This window comes from Neophocaena asiaeorientalis, unplaced genomic scaffold (genome assembly GCF_003031525.2).
Source record: "Neophocaena asiaeorientalis asiaeorientalis breed wild unplaced genomic scaffold, Neophocaena_asiaeorientalis_V1.1 scaffold77, whole genome shotgun sequence".
Classification (NCBI taxonomy): Eukaryota; Metazoa; Chordata; class Mammalia; order Artiodactyla; family Phocoenidae; genus Neophocaena; species Neophocaena asiaeorientalis.
This window is the reverse complement of record NW_020174645.1, coordinates 6266996-6293849: the sequence shown is the minus strand read 5'-3', so window position 1 is coordinate 6293849 and position 26854 is coordinate 6266996. Positions and strand designations below refer to the sequence as shown.

The 26854-nt window shown below is 44.8% G+C and overlaps 1 protein-coding gene and 1 pseudogene across 3 annotated transcripts; one reads left to right on the top strand and one right to left on the bottom strand.

Annotated features, from left to right (window-relative positions):
- The first annotated feature begins 4545 nt into the window (after positions 1 to 4545).
- On the top strand, positions 4546 to 26657 carry PSMD9 (proteasome 26S subunit, non-ATPase 9). Of its 3 annotated transcripts, none has more exons than XM_024758693.1 (6): positions 4546 to 4805; positions 8836 to 8938; positions 11322 to 11533; positions 13599 to 13700; positions 25064 to 25152; positions 25468 to 26657. In XM_024758693.1, exons 1-6 carry the CDS (start codon positions 4668 to 4670, stop codon positions 25493 to 25495), a joined length of 672 nt encoding a protein of 223 aa, XP_024614461.1. In that variant the 5' UTR covers positions 4546 to 4667; the 3' UTR covers positions 25496 to 26657. The 3 variants fall into 3 exon arrangements, with proteins under 3 accessions (XP_024614461.1, XP_024614463.1, XP_024614462.1); XM_024758695.1 differs by having other exon boundaries at positions 4567 to 4805; positions 25067 to 25152; XM_024758694.1 differs by having other exon boundaries at positions 4574 to 4805; positions 8839 to 8938.
- LOC112408842 (60S ribosomal protein L6 pseudogene) lies at positions 16399 to 17280 on the bottom strand (annotated as a pseudogene).
- Positions 26658 to 26854: the final 197 nt, after the last annotated feature.

Here is a 26854-nt window from a genome sequence, read left to right as displayed (position 1 = left end):
ATCAAGCTTCGGGGTGTGGCCCGCCCCCCCCCCCAAAAAGAACTTGGAGTCCAGCCTCTTGATTTATAGATGCAGGTACTGAGGGTTATTGACTTCCCAGTTTGCCTGGCTCCCAGTAGGCCAGGGCAGAGGGAAAATATGGAAGATCTGCAGGGTACTGGAGGCGGGGAGTATGATTGTGACTGCCCAGGTCTTGTGGGTAGCTCTCGGGTCTACTTCCCAATTCCCTTTCTCCTGGCCTCCTTCTTGTTCTGAAATGAAAATGAGGAAGGTATGGATGTTTGGAAGAGGCAAACAATTTAAGTTCTCCTACATCTTGGTAGCTTTGTAAAACAAAGGCTATGTTGCCTGCCTGTGGCCACTGCAGGTAAGATGAACCAGAACATATGCACCGCAATGTTCATTGCAGCAATCTTTACAATAGCCAGGACATGGAAGCCACCTAAATGTCCATCGACAGAGGAATGGATAAAGAAGATGTGGCACATATATACAATGGAATAGTACTCAGCCATAAAAAAGATTACCATTTGCAGCAACACGGATGGACCTAGAGATTGCCATACTGAGTGAAGTACGCTGAAGACACAGAAAGACAAATATCATATGATATTGCTTACATGTGGAATCTTAAAAAAAAGGGTACAAATGAACTTATTTATAAAACAGAAGTAGAGTCACAGGTGTAGAAAACAAATTTATGGTTACCAGGGGATAAGGTGGGGAGGGATAAATTGGGAGATTGGGATTGACATATACTCACTACTATACACAAAATAGATAACTAATAAGGACCTACTGTATAGCACAGGGAATTGTACCCAATACTCTGTAATGGCCTATATGGGAAAAGAATCTAAAAAAAAAAAAAGGAGTGGATATACGTATATGCATAACTGATTCACTTTGCTGTACACCTGAAACTAACACAACATTGTAAATCATCTATACTCCAATAAAAATTAAAAACAAAAAAGATGAACCAGAACAATCGGAATAGGGAAGGAGCAGATTATTCTCTCCGTGTGTTCCCTTAGAATCCTTGATTAAACACTCAGTCAGATATCTGAAGCTAAGCCTCAGTTCACAGCCTCTGAGTCCTCAGTGCGTGGGACACACAGGTAAACATGCATTTATGATACCAGATGGAAAGTGCAGTAAACAGTCCAGGTTTGGAGCAGGTTAGAGGATGATTCCCAGGAGAGGTGATGTTTGAGCTGGATGGATCCTATTATTTTATTTTTATTTATTTATTTATGGCTGTGTTGGGTCTTCGTTGCGGTGTGCAGGCTTCTCATTGCGGTGGCTTCTCTTGTTGTGGAGCACGGGCTCTAGGTGCTCGGGCTTCCGCAGCTGTGATGCGCAGGCTCTAGAGCGCAGGCTTAATAGTTGTGACTCGCTGGCTTAGTTGCTCCGCGGCATGTGGGATCTTCCTGGACCAGGGCTAGATCCTGTGTCCCCTGCATTGTCAGGCAGATTCTTAACCACTGCGCCACCAGGGAAGTCCAGAGCTGGATGGATCTTAAAGGAGGAGCTGAAACCAGCCTGACCTGAGATGATGTCCTAGAGAAGGGATGAGCAGGTGCTAAGACCCAGTGCTGAGAGAGACTGAGCAATACATGTGCCAGAAACTGCTGGCAATTTAGTGTGGCTGGATATGTGTGTGTGTGTGTGTGTGTGTGTGTGTCTGTGTGTCTGTGTGTGTGTGTGTTGGGGGCGGGCGTAGGGGTCAAAAGTCAAGCAGGGATCAGAAAGGTCTTGAAGGATAAGAAAAGGTGCTGGAAAGCCATTGAAAGCTTTTAAGCAGCGGAGTGACCATGTTATTCCTTGGGTAGGTTATTCTGGCTGCTGTGTGGAGAATGGATGGAAGCGGCAGCTGGCAGCTGAGACAAGTTGAGGGGCCTCGGAAATCTGGGGTGGTGAGATGAGAGCAGAAGTGGAGGTGATGGAAAGGCTTTGAGAGCTATGAAAGCATATGAAGGGACAGGATCTATGTCCATTATAATAATAACAACTTAATATAGTGACTTAAACAATAGCTCTGGTTTCCGACTGTATAGGAAAACAATTTTTTTTTTGAAAAATAAATTTCAAACCCTCACTGAGATTTACCTATTGTTACATTTTGCCTCTTTTTCTCGCTCTCTCATTTTATACATACGTACATACATACATACATATGTGTGTATAGCTTTTTTTCCTGAACAACTTGCAAATTTGTTTCAGAAATCATGACACTGAACCTCTAAACACTTCAGCATTCATTTCCTTTGAATAAGATTTTCTAATATAATCACAATACCATTATCTTACTAAGGAAATTTAATATCCATACACTATAATATGAAGTCCATATTCAAATTTCACCAATTGTCTTTTTTTTTTTTTTTTTTTTAATTTATTTGGTTGCACCAGGTCTTAGTTACCGCATGCTGGATTTCTTAGTTGTGGCATGCATGTGGGATCTAGTTCCCCGACCAGGGATGGAACCTGGGCCCCCTGAACTGGGAGCGTGGAGTCTTAGCCACTGGACCACCAGGGAAGTCCCCTAATAATGTCTTTTAAAGCTGCTGTTTTTTTTGTTTTTGTTTTTTGCGGTACGCGGGCCTCTCACTGTGTGGCCTCTCCCGTTGCGGAGCACAGGCTCCAGACGCGCAGGCTCAGCGGCCATGGCTCACGGGCCCAGCCACTCCGCGCGGCATGGGGGATCCTCCCGGACCGGGGCACGAACCCGTGTCCCCTGCATCGGCAGGCGGACTCCCAACCACTGCACCACCAGGGAAACCCAGTTTTTTATTTTTAAAATTCAAAGATTGTGTGTTGCAGCTAGTTATTGTGTCTCTCTCTTTTTTCTTTTCTTGCATCAATGTTAGAAATGTTTACTTAAGAGATAATTGAGGCAGGAGTTCCCTGGTGTTCTGGCGGTCCAGCGGTTAGGACTTGGCGCTTTCACTGCAGTGGCTGGGGTTCAGTCCCTGGCTGGGGAACTGAGATCCCGCAAGCCATGGTGCGGCTGAAAAAAAAAAAAAAAAAAGAGATAATTGAACAAAATGTAGGAGGCCTAATGTAATCAGTTCTACTTTTTTCTGTGTAAAGGTTATTTTAGCAACTTTTTATTTTGAAATAATTTCAAAGTTACATAAAAGTTTCAGTGATAGTACAAAGAATGTTCCTACATGTTTCACCCGAGTCACCAATGATTTACACTTTGTCACATTTACCTTTTCATTCTCTTGTCTACAAATCTATCTACATATATAGAGAGATTTTTTTCTGGACCATTTGAAAGTAAGTTGCTTCTCTTGCCTCTAAATACTACAGGGTGCATTTTCTACGGACATTGTCTTAAATAACCCAATAGGAGTATCAAAATCAGGGAATTTAACATTGGTACTATATTCAAATTTCCCCAGTTGTCTCAAGGATGTTCTGTATAGTTTTTTTTGTTTGTTTTTTTTTTTTAAGGGAACCAGGATCCAATCAAGGATCACATATTGCATTTAATTGTCGTGTCTCTTTAGTCCTTAATCTAAGTGATTGCCTAGTTTCTGTGTGGATATTTCACAATAATGACCTTTTTGAAGGGTTCAGGACAGTTGTTTTGAAGAATGTCCCTCAATTTGGGTTTGTCTGCTTGTTTTTCATGACCGGATTCAGGGCAAACATGTTTGACTACGACATAGGTGACGGTGTATCCTTTTCAGTGCAAAATCTTAGGGGGGACATGTTAAGATGTTAAGTGTCACCATTGGGTTAAGCTGGGTTCAAATTTGGGCTGTTTATTTTTCTAGTTGGGCAAGTGGATTATTGAGATGGTTTTCTCAGCTGTCACATGAGGGTAATAATAATCCTCATTTGTGAGGTTGTCGAATGCATACACATAGGGCCCTCAGAACAGTGTGATGCACTGAATTTGATAAATTATTAGTATTACTATTACTGTCCTCATCAATACTATTTGTACCAAAATTTATAGAGACCTTAATATGAGACAGGCACTGAGTCCACTGCTCAATACTTTACCCCTCCAGTACCTAGGACAGTGTATGGTACAAAGGAGGCATTCAATAAATATTTGTTGGCAAAATGTCAGCACTATGAGATAGATTGCTATCAATACCCAACCAACTCACAGATGAGGAAACTGAGGCTCAGAGGAGTGAAGTAGTTTACCTAGGTCACTACTGGCAGTAAGAGGCAAGAGCCCAGATTTGAACCCAAGCTTGTAGGCTTTGTGAAACAGGGCATGAGGAATCTATTTTGTAAACCCTCAAGCGCTGTGTAGATGCAGAGCTGAAATGGAGCACCATGCACAGTGCTCAGGTACATACATGCAGTAGGCGCTCAATACATAGCTGAATGAATGAGGAAAGAAAATGAATTAACTAGGAAGAGTTCATCATGTCCTGGTCGCGGCCAGCGCTTGGGTGGGACAGGGAATCCTTCCGTCTTTATACCTCCCCTCCACGAGTCACCACAGGACCGCGTGTTCCCGCATTGTGGGGCTTCCGGTGACCACGCCCCACCGACAAACCACGCCCCTCGCTTTTCCAGGCTCCGGCGAAAGGCCGCGGTGTTTTGGCCCGCGGGCGGAGCCGTAGGCACAGTCTCCTCGGGCGTCCGCGGTCGGGAAACCCGCAGTCAGGGCTCCCGGGCCGAGGTTCACGATGTCGGAGAAGGAAACGAGGGAGAGCGGAGGCTCCCCGGAGGCCAGCGGGGTGACTGTCAGCGACATACAGGAACTGATACGGCGCAAGGAGGAGATCGAGGCGCAAATCAAAGCCAATTATGACTTGCTGGAGAGCGTGAGTGTGGGCACGGGGCTCCCGGGCGGGCGTGGGAGGCGCCCGGAGGCCTTCCCAACCCGGCCCCCAGACCCGGGGCGGGGACTGAGAGACCAGGGCGGCCTCCGCTTGAGCTCTCAGCTGTGGATCTCTCCCTCCCTGGGAGGCCCAAGGCGCAGCAATTGCGGCCTCTGTGGGCAGCAGACAGTGAGGCAAATAACGTGAATAACTAGGAACAGTTAGAATTGATGTTCTAGCAGGTATTTGTGGAATTCTTGTTGGGTGCTGGGCGCAGTTGTTAAGCGCTTGACATTGGTTAACTCGTTTAATCCTCCCAACAACATTTTGAGGTGAGCTCTGTCATTCCCCCATTTTAGGGATGAGGCAACAGAGGCATTACTTAAACCTGCCTCAAGTCACAGGGCCAATAAGTTTGCAGAGGCAGGGTGATAATCACCTCTATCATCAGTCCTTGTTGAACGGTTACCAGATGTCCTGTGCTTTACTAACCACTTTACCTCAGAGCTTCTTAAGCTTTAGTGTGTATTCGAATCACCTGGAGAGCTTGTTAAAATTCAGATTCTGTTGGCGGACAGATGTGTGGGAGCAGCTACTGCATTTCTAGCAAATTCCCAGCGATGCTGATGGCACTGGTCTAAGAACCCAGCTTTGAATGACAGGAAAGGCTCGGCGTGGGGAAAATCCTTGCCTAGGGTCAGGTAGGTTGGAAGTGGCAGTGGTGGGGCTAGTACTTAGCCACACCCCACTGGCTCCAAAACGGATAGTTTTTCTTAAGCCACCTAGTATAAAACCGCAAATCACTTTGCCGGGGAAGAGTAAATGAATTACATTCTATGTAGGGCGGATGGAATTCATATTAGGTGATGGGAGTAAGATGAAGTATCATATGGAGGTCAGGGTACCATTTTACTGGGCGCTGACTATGTGCCTGAAGGGGGCCGGTTTATGTATGTGTTATATCGTGGAATCCTCTCAACTACTCTGTGAAGTTGGTTTGTTACCCTGAGGTTCAGAAAGGGGAAGTCACTTGTTCAGAGTCACAAAGTGGGATTCAGATCTTATGCCTGTTGAACCCAGAATCTGTGCTTTCAAGTGTTGTGCCAGCAATTTCTCACACCTTAGTTACTTTGCTACTGCAGGCAGGATATGCTCTATCTGTATACCTCCTGTACTGTTACTCCCTTGATATTTTTCTTTAAGTTGCCTCATTTTTTTACTTAGTTTTATTTTTAAAGGAAATCTTATAACTTCACAGCATATGAAAAAATGAGACTCTCTTTCCTTAAATATAAAAGTGTATATCAAGGTGATCCATCCAACTCTCTGTCACCTGATAAATGGATAGCTGAAATGTGGTCTATCCATACAACGGGATATTAGCCAATAAAAAGGAATGAAGTGCTGGCACACGGCTACAAAAGTGCGTGAATCTTGAAAACGTTATGCTAAGTGAAAGAAGTGCATCACAAAAAACCACACATTTTATAATTCCATTTATATAAAATATCCAGAATAGGTAAATCCATAGACGGAAGATAGATTAGTAGTTGCTAGGGGCTGAGGGGAGGGGGGAGTGGGAGTGACTGCTAGTGGGTCTTGGGTTTCTTTTTGGATGGTGATGGAAATGTTCTAAAATTGATTGTGGTGAGGGTTTCATAACTCTGTGAATATTCTAAAAACCATTAAATTGTACACTTTAAATGAGTGGGTTGTATGGTGTGTGAATTATATCTTGATAAAGCTGTTAAAAACAAAATGGAGAGGGCCAGAGATAACAAGTGATCTGGAGGTGATATAAAGACCAGCACCAAATGGAGACTTTCTCCCTGATTATTGAAGGGTTGAAGATAATTAGAAAGGGAATGGGTTATTTAATGCCCTGTGTGTGAGTTGCCAGTGGTGTGGGTCCCAACTTTGGAAAGCAGTGTCTGATGTGGTATTGACTTGGAGAGGCCAGTCAACTCTTAGTCATCATGGGCAGGCATGAGGCAGATACAGATATTTAGCCCCTGGCACATTTATGCTGTATCTATAGAGAGTCCTGCGCTAAGAGAGTATACGAGACCCCCTTCCCTGCGAACAGGAAACAGTAGGTGTAACCCAGAGGCTTTCAGAGAGAAGGGGACAGACATGAATGGAATCCTTCCCCCGTGTACACTTTCAGAGAGAAAGGTACAGACACGAATGGAATCCCTCCCGCTGGCACGTGTGTACACTAGGCAGCTGGTCTCCGTGCTGATAATTACAGCCATCACCTATTACTTTCTATGTATATTAATTTCCTAGGGCCATCATAAGGAATTACCACAGCTTGGTGGCTTAAAACAACAGAAATTTATTCTCTCACAGTTGTGGAGTCCAGAAGTGTGACATCAAGTGTGACATCAAGTGTTGGCAGGTTTGATTTTTTCTGGGCGCTCTGAGGGAGAATCCGTTCCATGCCTCTCTCCTAGATTCTGGTGGCTGCTGGCCATCCTTGGCTTGTAGCTGCATCACTGCAGTCCCTGCCTCTGTCTTCACATGGCCTTCTCTCTGTGTCTCTGTGTTCCAAATCTCCCCCTCCTTTCTTTTTTTATTTTTATTTTTATTTTTTTCCCCCTCCTTTCTTTTATCAGGATACCCGTCATTGGATTTAGGGGCAACCTTAAATCTAGGATGATCTCTTCTGGCTGATCCTTCACTTAATTATTCTGCAGTCCCTGCCTCTGTCTTCACATGGCCTTCTCTCTGTGTCTCTGTGTTCCAAATCTCTCCCTCCTTTCTTTTTTTATTTTTATTTTTTTCCCCCTCCTTTCTTTTATCAGGATACCCGTCATTGGATTTAGGGGCAACCTTAAATCTAGGATGATCTCTTCTGGCTGATCCTTCACTTAATTATATCTGCAAAGATCCTTTTTCCAAATAAGGTCACATTCACAGGTTCTGGGGTTTAGGACTTGAGCATATCTTTTGGGGGCCGCTGTTCACCACTCTGTGAATGTGCCTGGCACTGTGCTAAGCACCCTACATAGGTCAGCTCGTTAATTCTCAGAGCAGGTGGGAAGGGAGGTAAGTGCCGTTATTCCCATTTTATAATTGAAGAAGCTGAGGCCCAGAGAGGTGAACCTCTTAACCAAGGTCACCCAGATTGTATGTGGCAGAATTGAGCTTGAAATCAAAGTCTGACTGAAAATCCCTGAAACATGTCATATAACATGTTTCATTGCTTTTGTGCACCATGCTCTGACTTATGTAGGAAAAGACTTTAAAACATTAAAACAAGGGAATTCTCTGGCGGTCCAGTGGTTAGGACTCTGCGCTTTCACTGCCAAGGGCCCAGGTTCAGTCTCTGATCAGGGAACTAAGATTCCACAAGCTGCGTGGCACAGCCGAAACAACAAACAAACAAACATTAAAACAAATGTATTGTTTTCCATAGGGAATACATTGCCGTGGTCAAAATTCAAAATCTACAAAAGGATACATAATAGAAAGTCTCTCTCCCTCTGCTGTCCCCTAGCCTCCCCGTTCCTCTCCCCAGATGGCACCTGGGGTTCCAGTTCAGTGTTCCTTCCAGGGATGAAAAGCCTGTTTGAAGGCACCTTTACATCTCTTTTTATTTTCAGAAGAACCAAAGTCCTGCCTCAGCTGGGTGCTCTTTGAGGTTTTTACTCCCCTCCAGCTTCCAAGGCCACCAGCCAGGTGTCAGCTGCCCATAGGAAGGAGGGTTTGGAGGAGTGGAGGAAGAGGCTGGCCTTGGGGGTGATGCTCAAAGGAGTCTTTAGTTTTATCTGCACTGCTCTAACGTCAAAAAAGGAGAATGGATTCGTGCATTACTGGTGTTATTAAAAGTCAGTTAAAAAATGGTGCCCACCACAGAGAGCAGTCATGAGAGGATGTGGGAAAGGACCTGGTCTGTGCCAAGTGATCAATATATGGCCTCTCTCGTTACTGTCACCTTTATTATGACTGCAGAGGACGAGAGTCTGGGGAAAGAGGCCCGAGGACTTCATACCTGTGAAATCTTTTTGACCTCATTTCTTCCCTCCAGCAGAAAGGCATCGGGATGAACGAGCCACTGGTGGACTGCGAGGGCTACCCCCGGGCAGACGTGGACCTGTACCAGGTCCGAACCGCAAGGCACAACATCGTCTGTGAGTGACCCTCTCTGGGGATGTTCCCCCACCTTGCAGCAGGGAATGTTTAAGGCACACAGAGGAATCGCCAGTGTTCCATATTATCTGCTTCCTTGGCTTCTGCCTTGATGGGATCATCAGCAGTGGGACGTCAGCAGTCCACTTGCTCCCCAGTTAGGAGGATTCTGGGAGAAATTTGAGAAGCCCTAGCCCACAGTGTGAGGGCGGGCACCGACTTATTTTTTTCCAAATGGTTGGCCTGATGTTACAACACCATTTAGTCTGTTCTTTCTCCGTTAATTTGAAACACTAACCATATTGCGTATTAAATCTTTAGACGTGCTTATGTCTCTTTCTGGGCTTTTTGCTCTGTTCCGTTGATCTCTCTTTTTGGGTGCTAACATCATGCTATCTTAATGACTTTAATATACGTAAGAGTCTGTTTGAGCGATTCCTTATTGGTCTTCTTTTGAAAAACTATTCTCACAAGTTTATTTTATTTAAAAAATAGACTTTTTTAAAAAAAATTATTATTTATTTTTGGCTGCATTGGGTCTTTGTTGCTGCGTGTGGCTTTCTCTAGTTGTGGTGAGCAGGGCCTACTCTTCGTTGTGGTGCGCGGGCTTCCCATTGCGGTGGCTTCTCTTGTTGCGGAGCTTGGGCTCTAGGCGTGCGGGCTTCAGTAGTTGTGGCTCTCGGGCTCCAGAGCTCAGGCTCAGTAGTTGTGGCACACAGGCTTAGTTGCTCCACAGCATGTGGGATCTTCCCGGACCAGGGCTCGAATCCCTGTCCCCTGCATTGGCAGGCGGATTCTTTAAACACTGTGCCACCAGGGAAGCCCTAAAAAATAAACTTTATTTTTTAGAACAGTTTTAGATTTACAGAAAAATTGGGAAAATAACACAGAGAGGTCCCGTATACTCTGTACCTAGTTTTCCCCATTACTAGCATCTTCCCTTAATATGTTGCATTTGTTATAATTGCAAGTTTGTTTTTTGAAATGTACTTTGGAAACATTTTGTTCAAGGAAAAAATTTGTTTTGAATTCTGATTAGAATTGCAGTATATGGTGTATGAAGTCATTCATTCCTTTACTCAGCAGCAGTAGCTTGAGACTTACTGTGTGCCAGGCCTCTCTGAAGGCTCTGGGGTCCTCGTGGAGCTTATCACCTGGGGGACCTTTTCTAGTCAGAGTGACCGTGTATTATACACTGACACCATTTTAAGTGTTCCTGCCCAGGTTTATGTCTTCATTTATTCAAGTCTGGGCTCTTTCTCGTGTCTGCACCAGTGGGTTGAGTGCTAGAGGCTCGTAATGCCTGAGGGCCTTACCTGTTCTCCAAAGTGACAGTAGCAGAGGAACAAGGTCAGGTATCCTTGCGTGCCCACAGTCCAAGGTGCCTGGAAAGTCTGAAAGTCTGTGGCCTATGGATGCTAGACGTGGATTGGCAGGCAGTGCTGGTTTGTTCAGGCCTCTGGAACTCTTCACAGGGAACTGGCTTTCTTTTCTTTTAAGTTTTTTTTTTTTTTTTGGATGTGGGCCATTTTTTAAAAGTCTTTATTTAATTTGTTACAATATTGCTTGTTTTATGTTTTGGTGTTTTGGCCACGAGGCATGTGGGATCTTAGCTCCCTGAGCAGGGATCAGACCTGCATCCCCTGCGTTGGAAGGTGAAGTCTTAACCACTGGACCACCAGGGATGTCCTAGGGAACTGGCTTGAATGAGGTGCCGAATCCAGAGCCGTAGAGGAAGTTGTCTTTAGGTTAAAAAAAAAGTTAACCCAGCTCCCAGCCACTCTGGTAGCCCGGCCTGCAGAGATGACTTGCTTGGCCCACACAGTCCTTCCCAACATCCTGAGTTGACCGTCAGTACTGAAAAAAATCCGAAGGTTTCATCCCCAAACTCCTAATTTCCAGCTTTGCTCTCTGTTGCCTCTCCCAGACTGAATATCACCAGTCACGTGTTGGTAGCCTTGGCATCATTTTTTCTTCTAGAGGCATTACGAGAAAAGCGAAAGCCTTCTTAGCCCAGCCTGCTTTACTCGTGTTTGCCCCTTGTGAGCGTTTGAGTTTGTGGCCATGGATTCACCTGGTCAGTTCCCTCCTTCTGCTCACCTTTCAGGTCTCAGCTGAAACGGTGCTGCCTTTGGGGAGCCTTCCCTGATCTCCTAGTCATTGAAGTCATCAGGTGTCATTGCAATCACTTGTCCCACAGCTGCTTTCCTTGCAGGACTGTAAGCTTCATGAGGGCAGCCCCTCTGTCGTGTTCACAGATAGGTCCTCAGCTTCTAGCACAACGTCTGGCATATAATAAGTGCTCGTTGAATAGTCAGTGAATGAACGTGTGGGTCTTGTGTCCTCAGCTGTCTTCTCGGCCCCTGACACGGTGCTCTCCTCCAGGCTTGCAGAACGATCACAAGGCAGTGATGAAGCAGGTGGAGGAGGCCCTGCACCAGCTGCATGCTCGTGACAAGGAGAAGCAGGCCCGGGACCTGGCCGAGGCCCGCAAGGAGGCCATGAGCCATGGCCTGGGCCAGAGCCAGGACCTCAGCCCTGCTCAGGCCTTCGCCATAGTGAACAGCATCAGCCTCGGCTCCCCTGCCAGCATCGCAGTAAGCCAGGGCCTGGCCCCCTAAATCCACACCCCGAGGGTGCCTTGGGGCAGGGTTGGGGGTGGGAGGCTGTGGACAGACAGACCCACTCTGTCACCAGTGCAGCAGATGCCATTGAAGGCCCGCTGCAGCCCAGCAGGAGTCAGCCCCTGCTGCCCACTCAACTAGCTGCAGAGAGACCCTGGGACACAGGGTGACCCCGGAGAGGGAAAGAGGCTCTCTTCTCAGGGCCGATTTTAGCTGGGCGTTGAGTAATGGACACGAGAATGACAACAGTAGCTGCCACTTGCTGGGCCCTTGCTTAGCACCACGTATCCTGCCAAGTGAGTTATAGCTTCCCTGGTGTCTTTAGAGAAGTTTTAACAGCTTTATTGGGATATAATTCACATACCATAACTTTAACCCCTTTAAGGTACATATATGATTCAGTAGCTTTTAGTGTATTAACAGTCAATTTTAGAATATTTTCATTATCCCAAAAAGAAACCCAGTGTCAATTTGCCATTACGCCTCAACCGCCCCATCCCCCCAGCCCCTGGCAACCACCGGTCTGCTTTCTGTCTCTCTGAACTTGCTTATTTTGGACATGTCATATATATGTAAATGGAATCATATAATATGTGGTCCTCTATGACTGGCTTCTTCCTTTTAGTATCATGTTCTCAAGGTCCAGCCATGTTGGAGCACGTATCTCAACTTCATTCCTTTTTTAATTTTTAAAAAAATTTTTACTTTTTATTTAAAAAAATTTTTTTATTGGAGTCTAGTTGATTTACAGTGTTGTGTTAGTTTCAGGTGTACAGCAAAGTGAATCAGTTACACATATACACATGTACATGTATCCACTCTTTTTTTCTTGTTTTTCTTCTTTTCCCATGTAGGCCATTACAGAGTATTGAGTAGAGTTCCCTGTGCTTTATAGAAGTTTATTATTAGTGATCTGTTTTATATATAGTAGTGTGTATATGTCAGTCCCAGTGTCCCAACTGATCCCTCCCTCATGTTCATTCCTTTTTACTGCTGAGGTTAATGTGCTGTCTGGATAGACCACGCTTTGTTTATCCGTTCCTCAGTTTCCATTTTTTGGCCGTTATGAATAATGCTGCTGTGAACCTGATGTACAAACTTTTATGTGTACCTGCATTTTGCTGTTGTTGTTCAGCCTTAGTCTAGTCTTCTTTTGAATTTTATTTTGTTTATTTATTATTTATACAGCAGGTTCTTCTTAGTTATCCATTTTATACTTATTAGTGGATACATGTCAATCCCAATCTCCCAATTCATCGCACCATCCCCCATCACTTTCCCGCCTTGGTGTATGTGGACCTGCATGTAATATTTAATCCCACAGCCGTTCTCTGGGGTAGGTACTAATCTACCCCATTTCACCCATGAGGAAAAGCCTCAAAGACCTGAAGTACCTTGTGCCAGGACGCACAGCTTCTAGAAGGTGGACCTGGGTCCTGCCAGTCGTCTTTAGTGATCACAAGACTGCAGGTTACACACAAGCTCTGTTTTATTCACCACTGTGTGCACAGCATCTGGCACAGAGCTGGCGTCAGCCTGTGATGAGTATTTGTTGAAGGGATGGGTGAATTGTGATCTGTGCTCTTAGAGTGACAGGATCACTCTAGTCCTGGGTCAGTGTTGTGCCCGTGGCTGCTTGCCTGGGGGCTTTTAGGGCCAATGCGTCTAAATTCTGACCCCTGAACAAAATAGGCCAGATGGGCCTGCCTCTGCTTGCCCCTAAACCTGGGTCAGGACCCCAGAGAGCTTTTCCCCATTTTCCTCCAGGCCTATACAACTGCCAGCTTTTCTCAGACACTGGGCAGACCTGGCCACCTTTTATTAGATCTGCCCCTGGAGGAACCCCCGGAGGAGGTGGCCCAGTTATCCACCGCCCCTCCCTGCCCGAGGTGTCTAAATCCCAGCCTCTTTGCATCGTGCCTGCCGTTCTCCCCTGTAGAAAACACGCTTATTAAATTGGGAGCGTATGGGAGGGTAAAGAACACCAGAAGAACATTTAACCTCTAGCCTGATTTTCTGTTTTCCCTTCTCTCTTTAGGGTCTGCAAGTGGCTGACGAGATAGTGGAGTTTGGCTCTGTGAACACCCAAAACTTCCAGTCGCTGCAGAACATTGGCACTGTGGTCCAGCACAGTGAGGGGGTGAGTTGGAGGTATTACGTGGCATCTGACCAGTAACCCTGGAATTGCCGGGGCCAGGAAACGTGGCCGGGGCCTTTGACGGCTGCCCTCAAAGTGCCGTTTCTCAGGCACAGTCCCCGCTCGGGGCTTTCGCATTTGCTGTTCCCTCTGCCTAGAATGCTAATCTTCTTCCCTTACCCCCTCACCTTCCTTCCTTCCCTCCCTCCTCTTGTACAAATGCCACCTTCTCAGTGAGGCCTTTCCAGCCACCCTGTCTAAAATACCCCTCTCCTGCTTCCTATCCCCGTTTTCATTTAACAAGGTTTCTTAGACATCTTTTCATCTGGGCACACATCTCGCTCTTTTTCACTGCTGCATAGCACTCCATGGTATGAATGGATAGAAGTTTGTCCACCCACTGCCTTATCAGTGGACGTCTTGTTCATTTCCAGTTTTATGCCAGTGTGAATAGTCGTGCATACTTGTTCACAACTGTGCACACCTGGAAGTAGAACTACAAGCTCTCAGCAAATGCACACTTAAGATTTTAATAGGTAATTTGAAGAAGTTTTATGAATTTGTACCCTGACCAACAGTATGTGAGTCCAGTCGTCCCTCAGTATCCATGGGGGATTGGTTTCAGGACTAGTGCAGATACCAGAGTCTGTAGACGCTCAAGTCCCGTGGTTGGCCCTCCGTATCCACGGATTGTGCAGTGCTGTATTTACTGAAAGAAATTCACAGGTAAGCGAACCTAAGCGGTTCAGACCCATGTTGTCCAAGGGTCAACTGTGTATCATGTCATCAGCAGTACTCTATTACTGATCTTTTAGTAACTTTGCTAAAATGCCATCTTGTTTTAATTTGCATTTTCCTGACTACCAGTGAGATTGAGTACCATTGCTATGAATTGTCTGTTAGTCTTTCTTCCCCACTTATTGTCTATTGGGTTATTTGTCCTTTCTAAAAATGGATTTGTAGGAACTCTTTCTGTATTCTGTATATTAAATCTTTGCCTGTTTATGCATTGCACATGTCTCTCCTGATGAGCTCCTTTTCTTTTAACTTTATGGTAACTTTGATTACTTGAAAGTTTTTTTTTTTAATTCACTTGGATATCCATTTTGTTAAATTTATTAATATTATAGGGCTCTTTGCTGCCAAAACCATCCCTGAGGATTAAAATAAAGAAATACAGTACAGGGCATAATAGTGTAGTACTGTTCAAACAGTAGTATATTAGAGCTTGATTTGTGTGCCTTTTGATAATCTCATTCCTTAAAGATATAATAAAAGTTGAGATTCAAAACAGGCTGCAGCCTTCTAGTGTCTGGCAGAATATGCCATTAAAAAACACTTCCACGTAACCATCTCATCTTGTTTCTCAGTAATGTAACCCCAGCCAAACCTTTTTTTGGCAAAGATCCATACTTTGCAGGAGAAATATGGGGCTCAAAGTACAGAGAAATTGCTAAAGCTTTTGGTCCCCAGATGAAACCTTCAGTTCAGCCGGCAGTTCTTGGTTTATCTTGCACCCACAGCCCCCACTTGGCCACGCTGCTCATCCATGTGTAACTCATCAGAGGGCAGGCATCGGGCCGAGAAACAGTTGGCCAGTGTTGGCGCCCTGCTAGAGGTCAGGCCCTCGTTTCTGCACCGACTGACACCTTCATCAAGTCTGTACTTACGTGGAAGTTTAGAATTTTGATTTTGTCAAATTCATCAGTTTTTTGCTTTACGGCTTTGGCATTTTGTGTCTTCTTAAAGAAATTCTTCTAGTACTTTTGTCTTTAGCTCTTCTTTAATCCGTCTGGAATGTATCTTTTATTATTATTATTATTTATTTATTATTATTTTTTTGGCCACACCGTGCAGCTTGCAGGATCTTAGTTCCCTGACCAGGGATCAAACCTGGGCCCCCTACCGTGGAAGCTTGGAGTCGTAACAACTGGACTGCCAGGGAATTCCCTATTGTTGCTTTTTACAACAGTTTAATCGACGTACAATTCACATACCTTATAGGTCACCCATTTAAAGTGCATAATCCAGTCGTCTTTAGTCTGTTCACAGAGTTATGCACCCATCACCACAGTCGATTTTAGAACATTTTCATCACCTCAAAAAGCCTTGTACCTGTTAGCAGTCACTCCCTATTCCCCCCGTATATACCAGCCCCTGGCAACCACTAAACTACTTTCTGCCTCTATGGACTTCCTTATTCTGGACATTTCATATAAATGGGATCATACAATATGTGATATTTTATGACTACTTTCACTTAGCATAGTGTTTTCAGGGTTCATCCATGTTGTAGCATGTGTCAGGAACTCATTCCTTTCTTTTAAAAATAAATTTATTATGTATTTATTTTGGGGTGCGTTGTGTCTTCCTTGCTGCGCACAGGCTTTCTCTAGTTGTGGCGAGCGAAGGCTCCTCTTCGTTGCGGTGTGCGGGCTTCTCATTGTGGTGGCTTCTCTTGTTGCAGACCATGGGCTCTAGGCGTGAAGGCTAAAGTAGTTGTGGCATGCGGGCTCAGTAGTTGTGGCTCGCGGGCTCTAGAACGCAGGCTCAGTAGTTGGGGCGCACAGGCTTAGTTGCTCCGCGGCATGTGCGATCTTCCTGGACCAGGGCTCCATCCCGGGTCCCTGCATTGGAAGGCGGATTTTTTTTTTTTTTTTTTTATGGACCGAATTATTTAATTAGGTTCTTTGTAAGAAGTTTAGAACACTACTTTGTGAGGATAAATTCCGTTTGTAAGAGCGAACACAGCAGAGGTAGCCCTGGAGTTGAGGAACAGCTTTGATCCTTCGCAGAATTTGTGAGTCCACAGCTTTCTGATCAACCTTCCGCTTCTCTGTAATCTCATATTTCTCTCTCTCTGTGTCGAAGATCTCACCTTCCTGGTGCCTGGGCTTATGCAGTTTCTTCTTCTTGAAGTAAGCATCAGTGAGATGTTCTGGGATTTTCACACCACTGATATCAATTTTGGTGGAAGTGGCAATGACAGATTTCTGGTGTGTTCTCTGCAGAGGAACTCGATTGAGGGACAGAGGCCCAGTCACAAGTAGCAAGCCACTGCTCAGCTGCTTCAGGAAAGTGACCCTCTTGCCTCCGTGGCGCCCAGTGAGGATAACCAGAATGGTCCCAGGAGTGATGCTAGCACGCAGTTTTCTCGCATGCTTACTGAAGGGTTTTTTGCCGTGACTCAACCGCTTTCGAGGCACATCTTCAGTAGGATGATACCTAGGCATTTTGCGAAGTTTAACCACCCGGGTACCACCATTCTTGTCACCACCAACTGGTTTTGTGACAGTAGCAAGAAGCTTCACCTTCTTTTTCTTTTCAACCTTGGATTTAGCTGCTGAATACTTCCTCTTGTACAAGGCCTTTCTGGAATACATAGCCGATAGGGAATATCTGCCAATTCCTCTGACCAGGACAGGGTTTCGGCTGCAGTGGGGCTTCCGCTTCTTAACCTGCTTCACCTTTTTAACCTTGCCACCCGCATCAGCCTTCTTGGCTTCAGGTTTTTTCTCCTTAGTATCTGGCTTCTCAGCCTTTTCACCCACCATCTTGCAAGATGGGAAAAAAGGGCAGGCGGATTCTTAATCGCTGCGCCACCAGGGGATCCCAGGACTTCATTCTTGTTTATGACCGAATAATATCCCGTTGTATGGATAGACCATATTTTATTTATCCATTCATCAGTTGGTGAATATTTAGGTTGTTTCCACTTTTTCTCTATTGTTATAGAGTCATACTTCTGTGAACATTCTATGTAAGTTTGTGTGTGGTCATAGGTTTTCATTTCTCTTGGGTTTATAGCTTATCTGAAATTAGTTTTTCTGAATGGTGTGAGGCAGGGCGCCAAACTTAATTTTTTTCCCCAAATGGACAGTAGTAGTCCCAACACCATTTATTGAAAAGTTAGTTCTTTACCCACTCATTTATATTGCCACCTCTGTTCTATAATTCTTATGTATGCGATTCTTTATTCTGTTTCTTTGATCTGTTTGTTTGGAGCCTTTCTGGGTTCCCCGGAACAAATCCATTTGTTCCTGCTCTGCTTCCCTTTAACCCCTGGCTATAAAGGGTGTATTATTTGTCTGTTGGTGAGTGAGAAATCACCCCAGAGCTTTAACAGCTTGAAGCATCAAGCATTTATTATCTCATACAGTTTGGGCGGTCAGGCAGTGTCCAGGAGCCATGTAGCTGGGTGGTTTGGGCTCAGGGTCTCTCATGAGGTTGTGGTCAGGATATAAGCGGAGGCCGTAGTCATCTGAGGGCTTGACTGAGGTTAGAGAATCTGTTTCCAAGGTCCCTCACTCACATGGCTTTGGCAGGAGACTTCAGTTCCTCATCACAAGGGCCTCTCCACAGTGCCGCTTGAGTGCCCCACAGCGTGGTGGCTGACCTCCCCAAGAATGGGCGGTCCAAGTGAGAGCAGAGAGGAGTCAGCAGCACCTGCCCTGACTCAGTCTCTGAAGATTCACACTCTCATTCCACTTTATTCGTTAGAAGCGACGAAGTCCAGCCTACACTCAAAGGGAGGGGAATTATTCTTTAGCTTTGGAAGGAAGGAATTTCAAAGAGTTTATCCTTGTGGCATGGTACCTTTGTTACCTCTTTCCTGTCCCATCATCATTTAAGTGAGATTTCTAGAGATGATGCAGATGTAGGTTCATTCTGTTATGTTTACCCAAAGTCTCAGTTTTTCTCTCCTTCCTCCCCACCCCACCCCACCCCCAGCTTGCTAGTGTGTCATAGTTTACTCACGTCTCTTGGGTACCTTGCTGCGCATACTTTTAAACTTTGTAGTTGTCTGGGCTCATTGTTAGTGGTTTGCTTTGTAAATACGTCTTTTTTTTTTTTCCTGGTAGAGGTAATACATACACATGGTAAAAACAGAACCAAAGAACATGGAATGAAAAACCTCCCTCTCCTCCAGGTGCATTTCCTGTCCTCCAAAGGCAGCCACTTTCCAACTGTGTGTCCTTCATACATCAGCACACAGAGCTACTGGTTGCTTTCATTAAGGTCTAATTGACCCACAGCAACATTCCCCCTTTTCAGTGTCCAGTACTGTGAATTTTGTCAACTGTATGTAGTTATGTAAATGTCACCACATGAAGATACAGAGCAGTTCTACAGCCCGAAATGATCTCATGCTTTTGTAGGTAAGCCCTCCCTGCACCCCCATCGCCCGGAAATCACTGATCTGTGCTCCATCCCTGTAGCTTTACCTTTTCCAGAATGTCATATAAGTGAAACTGCAGAGTATAAAGACCTTTAAGTCTGGCTACTTTCACCCAGTGTCATGAATCTGCCGTTCTTCCACATGGTCACGTGCATCTGTAGTTCATCCCTTTTCACTGCTGAGTAGCTCCACTGTGTAATGAGCCCCAGACTCTTCATCCATTTCCCAGTGTGGGGCATTTAGGTTGTTTTCCAGTTTTTGGTGATTACTCATAATAGCCACTGGTCTTTTCCAGTTAAATATATTCTTAGGCTCTTTATAGGCCTATAAATCCTTTCTTTTTTAAAAAAAACTGAGGTATAACTGACAAATAACATGATATTAGTTTCAGATGTACAACATAGTAATTCAATATTTGCATATATTGGGAAACGATTGCCACAGTAAGGCTAGTTAACATCTGTCACCATACATAGTTACACATTTTTTTCTTGTGTTGAAGACTTTGAAGATTTACTCTCTAGCCACTGTCAGATATGCATAGAGTATTACCGTATACCAGAATGCACAGTGTGGTGACTATAGTTAATAATACTGTATAAGGCCTTCTTTACAAAAGTAGTCATTGAATGTTTTCTTTTTTTTTTTTTTGAATGTTTTCTAACAACAGAACCTTTTCTTCAAGTGAAATTTCCTGGGGAATTCCAATATATCAAACAGATAAAAGCTGAGCTGCTGGGATAAGCTAGAGGGGGTGGGGGGACCTCACGCCCTCAGGGCCCGGGGTGCTCCTGGAACCAGAGCCCAGCTTGAGAATCAGGGGTCTGGGTTTTTATGGTCTCTGCTCTATGAATTAAAAAAAGATTTTTAAAACCCCACAGCATTCTATTGTTAGACTTTTAGGTACTTTCCAATTTTATGGGAACCTGAAAATTAACACTCTTGTAGACAAAGCTCTGTTTCCTTAGATAATTTTCTAAAGGTGAGTTTCTGGAATGCATATATTTTCAAAGGAAAAAACCCTTAAATTAAAATAATTTTTCTTTATTATAAAAATAATGTGTATTTCATTCAGCCATAAAAAGGATTGGTGTACCGATATGCTAGAACATTAATGAACCTTCAAAGGATTTCTGGTAAGTGAAAGAAGCCAAACAGAAAGGGCCACATATTTAATTTATTTAAATTTATTTATTTAATTTATTTATTTTTGGCTGCGTTGGGTCTTCATTGCTACAGGTGGGCTTTCTCTAGTTGTGGTGAGCAGGGGCTCCTCTTCGCTGTGGTGCACAGGCTACTCGTTGTGGTGGCTTCTCGTTGTGGAGCACGTGTGGGCTTCAGTAGTGTGGCATGAGGGCTCAGTAGTTGTGGCTCACGGGGTCTAGAGCGCGGGCTCAGTAGTTGTGGCGCACGGGCTTAGTTGCTCCGCGGCATGTGGGATTTTCACTGACCAGGGATTGAACCCGTGTCCCCTGCATTGGCAGGTGGATTCTTAACCACTGTGCCACCAGGGAAGTCCCAGAAAGGGCCACATATTTTAGAATTCCGAAATACCCAGAATAGGCAGATGCACAGAAAGCAGAGACAGAAAGCAGATTGGTGGTTGCCAGGGGCTGGGGGAGGAGGGAATGGGGAGTGATTGCTAATGGGTATGGGGTTTCTTTTTGGGTGATGGAAATATGCTCTGAAATTTGCTAGTGGTGATGGTTGGACAAGTCTCTGAATATATACTTTAAAATGGTGAATTTATTGTATATGAATTATATTTCAATAATAAAAATAATGTGTTTTTATTGTGAAAAAAAGTCACACAATGCGAACGTATTTCAAGTAAGAATAAAAGTCCTGGATTTCTCCCTCCCTTGTAGTACCTTCCCTGCTCTGAGTCCTGGGCAAGGTGCAGGCGCTACAACAGGGAAGAAAACAGGTCAACCAAGGGTCCGTGGGAACATTTTAGTGGGGGAGATGAGCATTAATCAAATAATCACAGATGTGTAATTGTCCACTCCAGTGAGTGCTATGAAGGGACAGTTCAAGGGGGCTAGGAGAGCAAATAGTAGGGTTCTCATATAGTTTGGGGTTGAAGGAGAGTGTTCCTGAAGACATGGCCTCTAAGTGTATTGAAGTTTATCAAGACTGGCAGGGAGAGGAGCCCACCAGCAGGGTCAAGGCCCTGAGGTGAGAGGATCAGAGAAGGCTGATTGGAACCCAGAGCAAGGAAGAGGGGGAGAGGGGAGGAGGCAGGGCCCTTCTTCATTGTTCCCGAGCAGCAGTAGAGAGCTTCTTCCAAGCTGGAGAATAACAGCTGTAAGCAGCTTCGTGCCTTGAAAAGATTTCTCCGGAGGCCAGGTAGAGAGCTGATTGGAGGGCTGACAGAGTTTTAGCAGCCAGGTCAGGAGATGATGGTGTCTTTGACGAATGGGCTGGAGGTGCAGGTGGGCAAATCAGAAAGACATTTAGGATGTGCCATAGGTAGAAACCCTCTGGATTTCTAGCTCTCCCAGGGCCATCATTTCCAGAACTGGAAGCACATCAGTGAAGCTCTCACACATTTTCTGGGTGTGGGTGTGTATGTCTACAGTGATTGCTTTTTGAAAAAGAAGTCACAAAGAAGACCTACTCTATGTACTGTTCTCGATGTTTCCCCCTTTGAAGGGATTTCCATGTTGGTACACGTGTACCGGTACACATGTACCATATTCCCTGGCTTGGTTTCTCATTGTTTGTTTAACCAGCCCCCCAACCTGGATATTTAAGCCATTGCCAATGTTTGGCCACCACAAATAGTGGTGTCGTGAATATTCTTATCTTGTGTGAGGGTTTCTGTCAGATTTCTAGAAGTGGAATTACTGGGTTAAAGGCAATGCACATTTACCGATTTGATAGGTGTCGTCAAGGTGTCCTCCCAGAAGCTTGCATTAGTTCATGTTCTCTCCAGTAGTGTATGTGAGTGCTTATTTCTTGACCCCTCCCCAACTGTGTTATTGTCAGTCTTTTATCCTGTGACAATCGAGGTGGAAAATGGTGTCTTTTTCTGTTTTTCATCATGCTTTATTTTTTCTGATTCAGAGATCCCATTGATAGATCTGCCTTAATTTTTTAAAATTACGGTAAAATGTACGTAACATAGAATTTACCATTTTTAAGTGGCATTACATACATTCACATTGTTTGGCAGCCATCTCCACCACTGTCCCTAGAAATTTTTCATCTTCCCAAACTGAAACTCTACCCATTAAACACTAACTAGTCATTCCCATCTCCCCAAGGTTCTGGCAACCACTAATCTACTTTCTGTCTCTATGAATGTGACTGCTCTATATACAGCCCTCTAAGTGGAATCACACTATATTTGTCCTTTTGTGACTCACGTGTTTCACTTAGCATAACGTCTTCAAGGTCCATCCAGGTTGTTACATGTGTCAGAATTTCCTTTTTAAGGCTGAATAATAGGGACTTCCCTGGTGGCGCAGTGGTTGGGCATCCGCCTGCCAATGCAGGGGACATGGGTTCGAGCCCTGGTCCAGGAAGATCCCACATGCCGCGGAGCTACTGAGCCCACGTGCTACAACTACTGAAGCCCGCACACCTAGAGCCCGTGCTCCGCAACAAGAGAAGCCAACCCAATGAGAAGCCTGCGCACTGCAACAAGGAGTAGCCCCCGCTCTCCACAACTGGAGAAAGCCCGCATGCAGCAACGAAGACCCAATGCAACCAAAAATAAATAAATTTATATTTTAAAAAAAAGGCTGAATAATATTCTGCTGTGTGTATATGCTACATTTTGTTTATCCTGTAATCCATTGATGGCCACTTGGGTTGCTTCTACCTTTTGGCCATAATGCTATTCACCATTTTGGTGAATAATGCTGCTATGAAATGGGTATACAGATTATCTGTTCAAGTCCCTGCTTTCAGTTCTTTGGTTATATACCCATATGTTTAATTGCAGGTTGATATGGTTATTCTATTTTCAATTTCTTTAAAAAATTATTTATTTATTTATTTTGGCTGTGGTGGGTCTTTGTTGCTGTGCACGGGCTTTCTCTAGTTGCAGCGAGTGGGGGCTACTCTTCATTGCAGCGTGCGGCCCTCTCATTGCAGTGGCTTCTCCTGTTGCGGAGCGCGGGCTCTAGGCGCGTGGGCTTCAGTAGTTGTGGCTCGCGGGCTCTAGAGCACAGGCTCAGTAGTTGTGGCGCATGGTCTTAGTTGCTCTGTGGCATCTTCCTGGACCAGGACTCGAACTCGTGTCCCCTGCATTGGCAGGCGGATTCTTAACCACTGCGCCACCAGGGAAGCCCTATTTTCAGTTTTTTAAGGAATAGTCATGCTGTTTTCCATAGTGGCTGCACCATTTTACACTCCCACCAGTGGTGTACAAGGGTTACGATTTCTCCACATCCTCACTGACTCCTATTATTTTCTTTTTTTTTTTTTTTTTTTGCGGTACGTGGGCCTCTCACTGCTGTGGCCTCTCCCGTTGCGGAGTACAGGCTCCGGACGCGCAGGCTCAGCGGCCATGGCTCATGGGCCCAGCTGCTCCGTAGCACGTGGAATCGTCCCGGACCGGGGCACGAACCCGTGTCCCCTGCATCGGCAGGCGGACTCTGAACCACTGCGCCACCAGGGAAGCCCCCCTTTGTTTTTTTTGATAATAGCCATCCTAATGGGTATAAGGTGATATCTCATTGTGGTTTTAATTTGCATTTCTCTAATGATGAGTGATGTAGGCCATCTATTCATGTGCTTATTGGCCATTTGTATATCTTTTTTGGAGAAATGTTTAAGTTCTTTGCTCATTTTTTAATTGGGTTGTTTGTTGTTGCTGTTGAATTCTTTATATATTCTGGATATTAATCCCTTATCAGATATATGATTTGCAGATATTTTCTCCCATTCTGTGGGTTGCTTTTTCACTATGTTCACAGTGTCCTTTGATGTACAGAAGTTTTAAAATTTGATGAAACTTGTTTTAACTTATAATTTTCTTTGGTATATATTGTACCTACTTTAATTTTTTTGTTAAGGTAATACATATGCATAGTAAAGAAGAAATAATGGTACAGAAAGATAGAAAAGTAAATGTCTTCTTCTCTTACTCCAAACTGCTAGTGCTTCTTTCTGGAAGTAACCACTGTTAACAGTTTATCTTCCAGAAAACTTTGTATGCACCAAGCAACACATATGTCTATTTATTTATTTAGATTAATTAATTAATTAATATTATTCTTGGCTGCGTTGGGTCTTTGTTGCTTCACGCCGGCTTCCTCTAGTTGCGGCGAATGGGGGCTACTCTTTGTTGTGGTGCGCGGGCTTCCCATTGCGTTGGCTTCTCTTGTTGCAGAGCATGGGCTCTAGGTGTGCGGGCTTCAGTAGTTTTAGCACGCAGGCTCAGTAGCTCCGCGGCATGTGGGATGTTCCCGGACCAGGGCTCGAACCCATGTCCCCTGCATTGGCAGGAGAATTCTTAACCACTGCGCCACCAGGGAAGTCCTATGTCTATTTATTTATTTATTGAATTTTTAGAGCTTTTACTATTATTTTTATTATTTATTTTTAAATTATTATTTTTAAATTGAAGTATACTTGATTTACAACACATATGACCTTTTAGGACATATATTCAAATGGATTCATACTTGGCTGGTTTTGTTTTGTTTTTACTAAACAAACTGCTATTCACTATACTGTATTTGACCAATACCTTATTGAGGGATGTTTTGGGTGTTTTCAGTTTTTGAAATTTATAAACAGTCCTGGGATAAATGCTTTGTTCATATATCATCTTGTACTTTTGCAGAATATATCTTATATGCACCTTTTAAAGATGCTTTGTTGTCGCTGGGGGCAATTGTGTTCTTCCAGGAAGAGGGTACCAAATCTGTAGCCCCACTGCCTGCCCCCAGAGTGCCACGTCCTCCACATTCTCACTAGTTGTAGGAATAATGCCTAAAATAAGCATCCTTACTACCAGTCTGGTGGGTGGGACTTCCCTGGAGGTCCAGTGGTTAAGAGACTCCACGCCTGCACTGCAGGGGGTGTGGTTTTGATCCCTGGTGGGGCAACTAAGATCCCACATGTTTCGCGGCCAAAAAAAAAAAAAAAGGACAGTATCTCAGCATTCTAGCCTGAATCTCTTTGAGTTACTAAGGAGGTTGAACATAAAATGAGCTCATTTTCCTTTCAGAAGCCCCTGAATGTGACAGTGATCCGCAGAGGGGAGAAATACCAGCTTAGACTCGTGCCGACACGCTGGGCGGGAAAAGGACTGCTGGGGTAAAGTATCCGTGTCCGTTCATTCACACTGCAGCGTGCACTGCATGCTTGCTAGACACAAAGCTGCGGGCGGGAGGTGGGGTCGTTGGGAAATGAATTTCCAGACTGCCTGTAGCAACTCATGATAAATCCTTGTGGCGGGAATGAGATTCCAGGTATGGAGGTGGAGGGAGCCCTGGTCGCTCTGGTTCTTTTATTAACTGGACGTTTGCTTTGAAAGAATGAAAGCATGTAGGTGAAAAGCTCAGGACGGCTCACTTCTGATCTTCCTGAATGGAGCCACAAACTTACACTGTTCCTTTTTTTTCCTTCCAGCTGCAACATTATTCCTTTGCAAAGATGATTGTCCCTGGGGAACAGAAACAGGAAAGCATATTCCCTTGCCCCAGACTTGGGTCTAGTGGGCATTTCCTCCTTCTCTTCTCTTCCTTAAGCTCAAGGATCTGGAAGAGGCTGGGAGCCTGAACTTCTAGGTGATGGAAACGCTGTGGCCTCCCAGTGTGATCTCTTGGGATTAACGCATTGTTAAAAACTAGATTTGTGTTTAGCATCTTTTGCAAATTAGGCCACGGCCCTACATGGGAATCCTCTGGATTGTGAGCAGGTGGGCGGGAGTTATTCTGGTAGGTGCTGATGTGACTTTATGCTTCTAGAAATTTTGTTTTTTTCCCCCAAATAAACAGTTTTACAGAGTTGATATGAACATGTTATCACCCCAGCTGAATTTCCTGTGAACTTCTCAAACCAAAGCTCAGGTGGGAGTTAGATCAGCCTCATGAAAGTTGGGCAGAACAAACTAACAATTGTACCGAAGTCAAGATTTGACCAGCAACATCTCTGGGACGTCATCCTTTAGTGAATGGGGGTTCCAGACGCTCACGCTGCACCTGCGTTTGCACTGTGGCATTGCTGCTCTGGATACAGGATAATTGAGTCTCCTGGGCCTGCCCTCGGATCAGCACTTTTGTAGACTGCTAAGGTGTGTTGACATTGCTGATGGGAACCAGCAGTGTGTGCAGCTTCTTGCAAATGCTGATTCCTCCTTCCTTCCTTCATTTTCTCTCTTGAACATGGCAAAGTGAGTTTCAGTGATTCCTAGTGCCCCCGTGCTTTACTTTTTTTCTCTCTTCACCGTATCACAGTGTTTTATTTCCACAGTTCTTGCAGACCACTTTCTGTTTCAGAGGCCATCTGGCACATTCTACTGAGGCATGCTTGGGTTCCTCAGGCCTGGATTTGCTTGGCTTAGATGCGGATATCAGCCCGCCCTGACGGGAGTCAGTACTGGGTGGGCTTCCAGCCATGGGTACTCGTGCTCGGCTGGAAAGCCTTCCTGTTGAGTGTCTGCCCCCAAACACCATGTACTCTAGCTGAATGTCCACGTGGATTTCCCCCCGTGTAGCCACAGTCGTGCTGTGTTTACCAGTGTTTAAATTGTTTTTCTAATTCCACATGTTTCCCAATCTTGTATAAGCCCTAGACTATAATAAACACAGCTTGCCCCATCCAGCAATCCCTTTTATTTTTTTTGAGATGTATGCAAATGCAGCAACCAGCATTGGGGTACGAGGGTGGAGTGGGGATGGAGAGACTCATTCACATCCTCCTAAAATGATAGCAGCAGAGAGTCTTTCAAATGGAGAGACACTTGGAGGTGGAATCATCCTAATAGATTTAACAAACTGGTTTGGCAGAAACGTTA

Excerpts from the sequence above, each read along its gene's own strand:
- PSMD9 (XM_024758693.1), top strand. The coding sequence starts at position 4,668 with ATGTCGGAGAAGGAAACGAGGGAGAGCGGAGGCTCCCCGGAGGCCAGC. Across the intron at positions 4,806-8,835 it reads ATTATGACTTGCTGGAGAGC|CAGAAAGGCATCGGGATGAA; the intron begins GTGAGTGTGGGC and ends TCTTCCCTCCAG. Across the intron at positions 13,701-25,063 it reads TGGTCCAGCACAGTGAGGGG|AAGCCCCTGAATGTGACAGT; the intron begins GTGAGTTGGAGG and ends TTTTCCTTTCAG.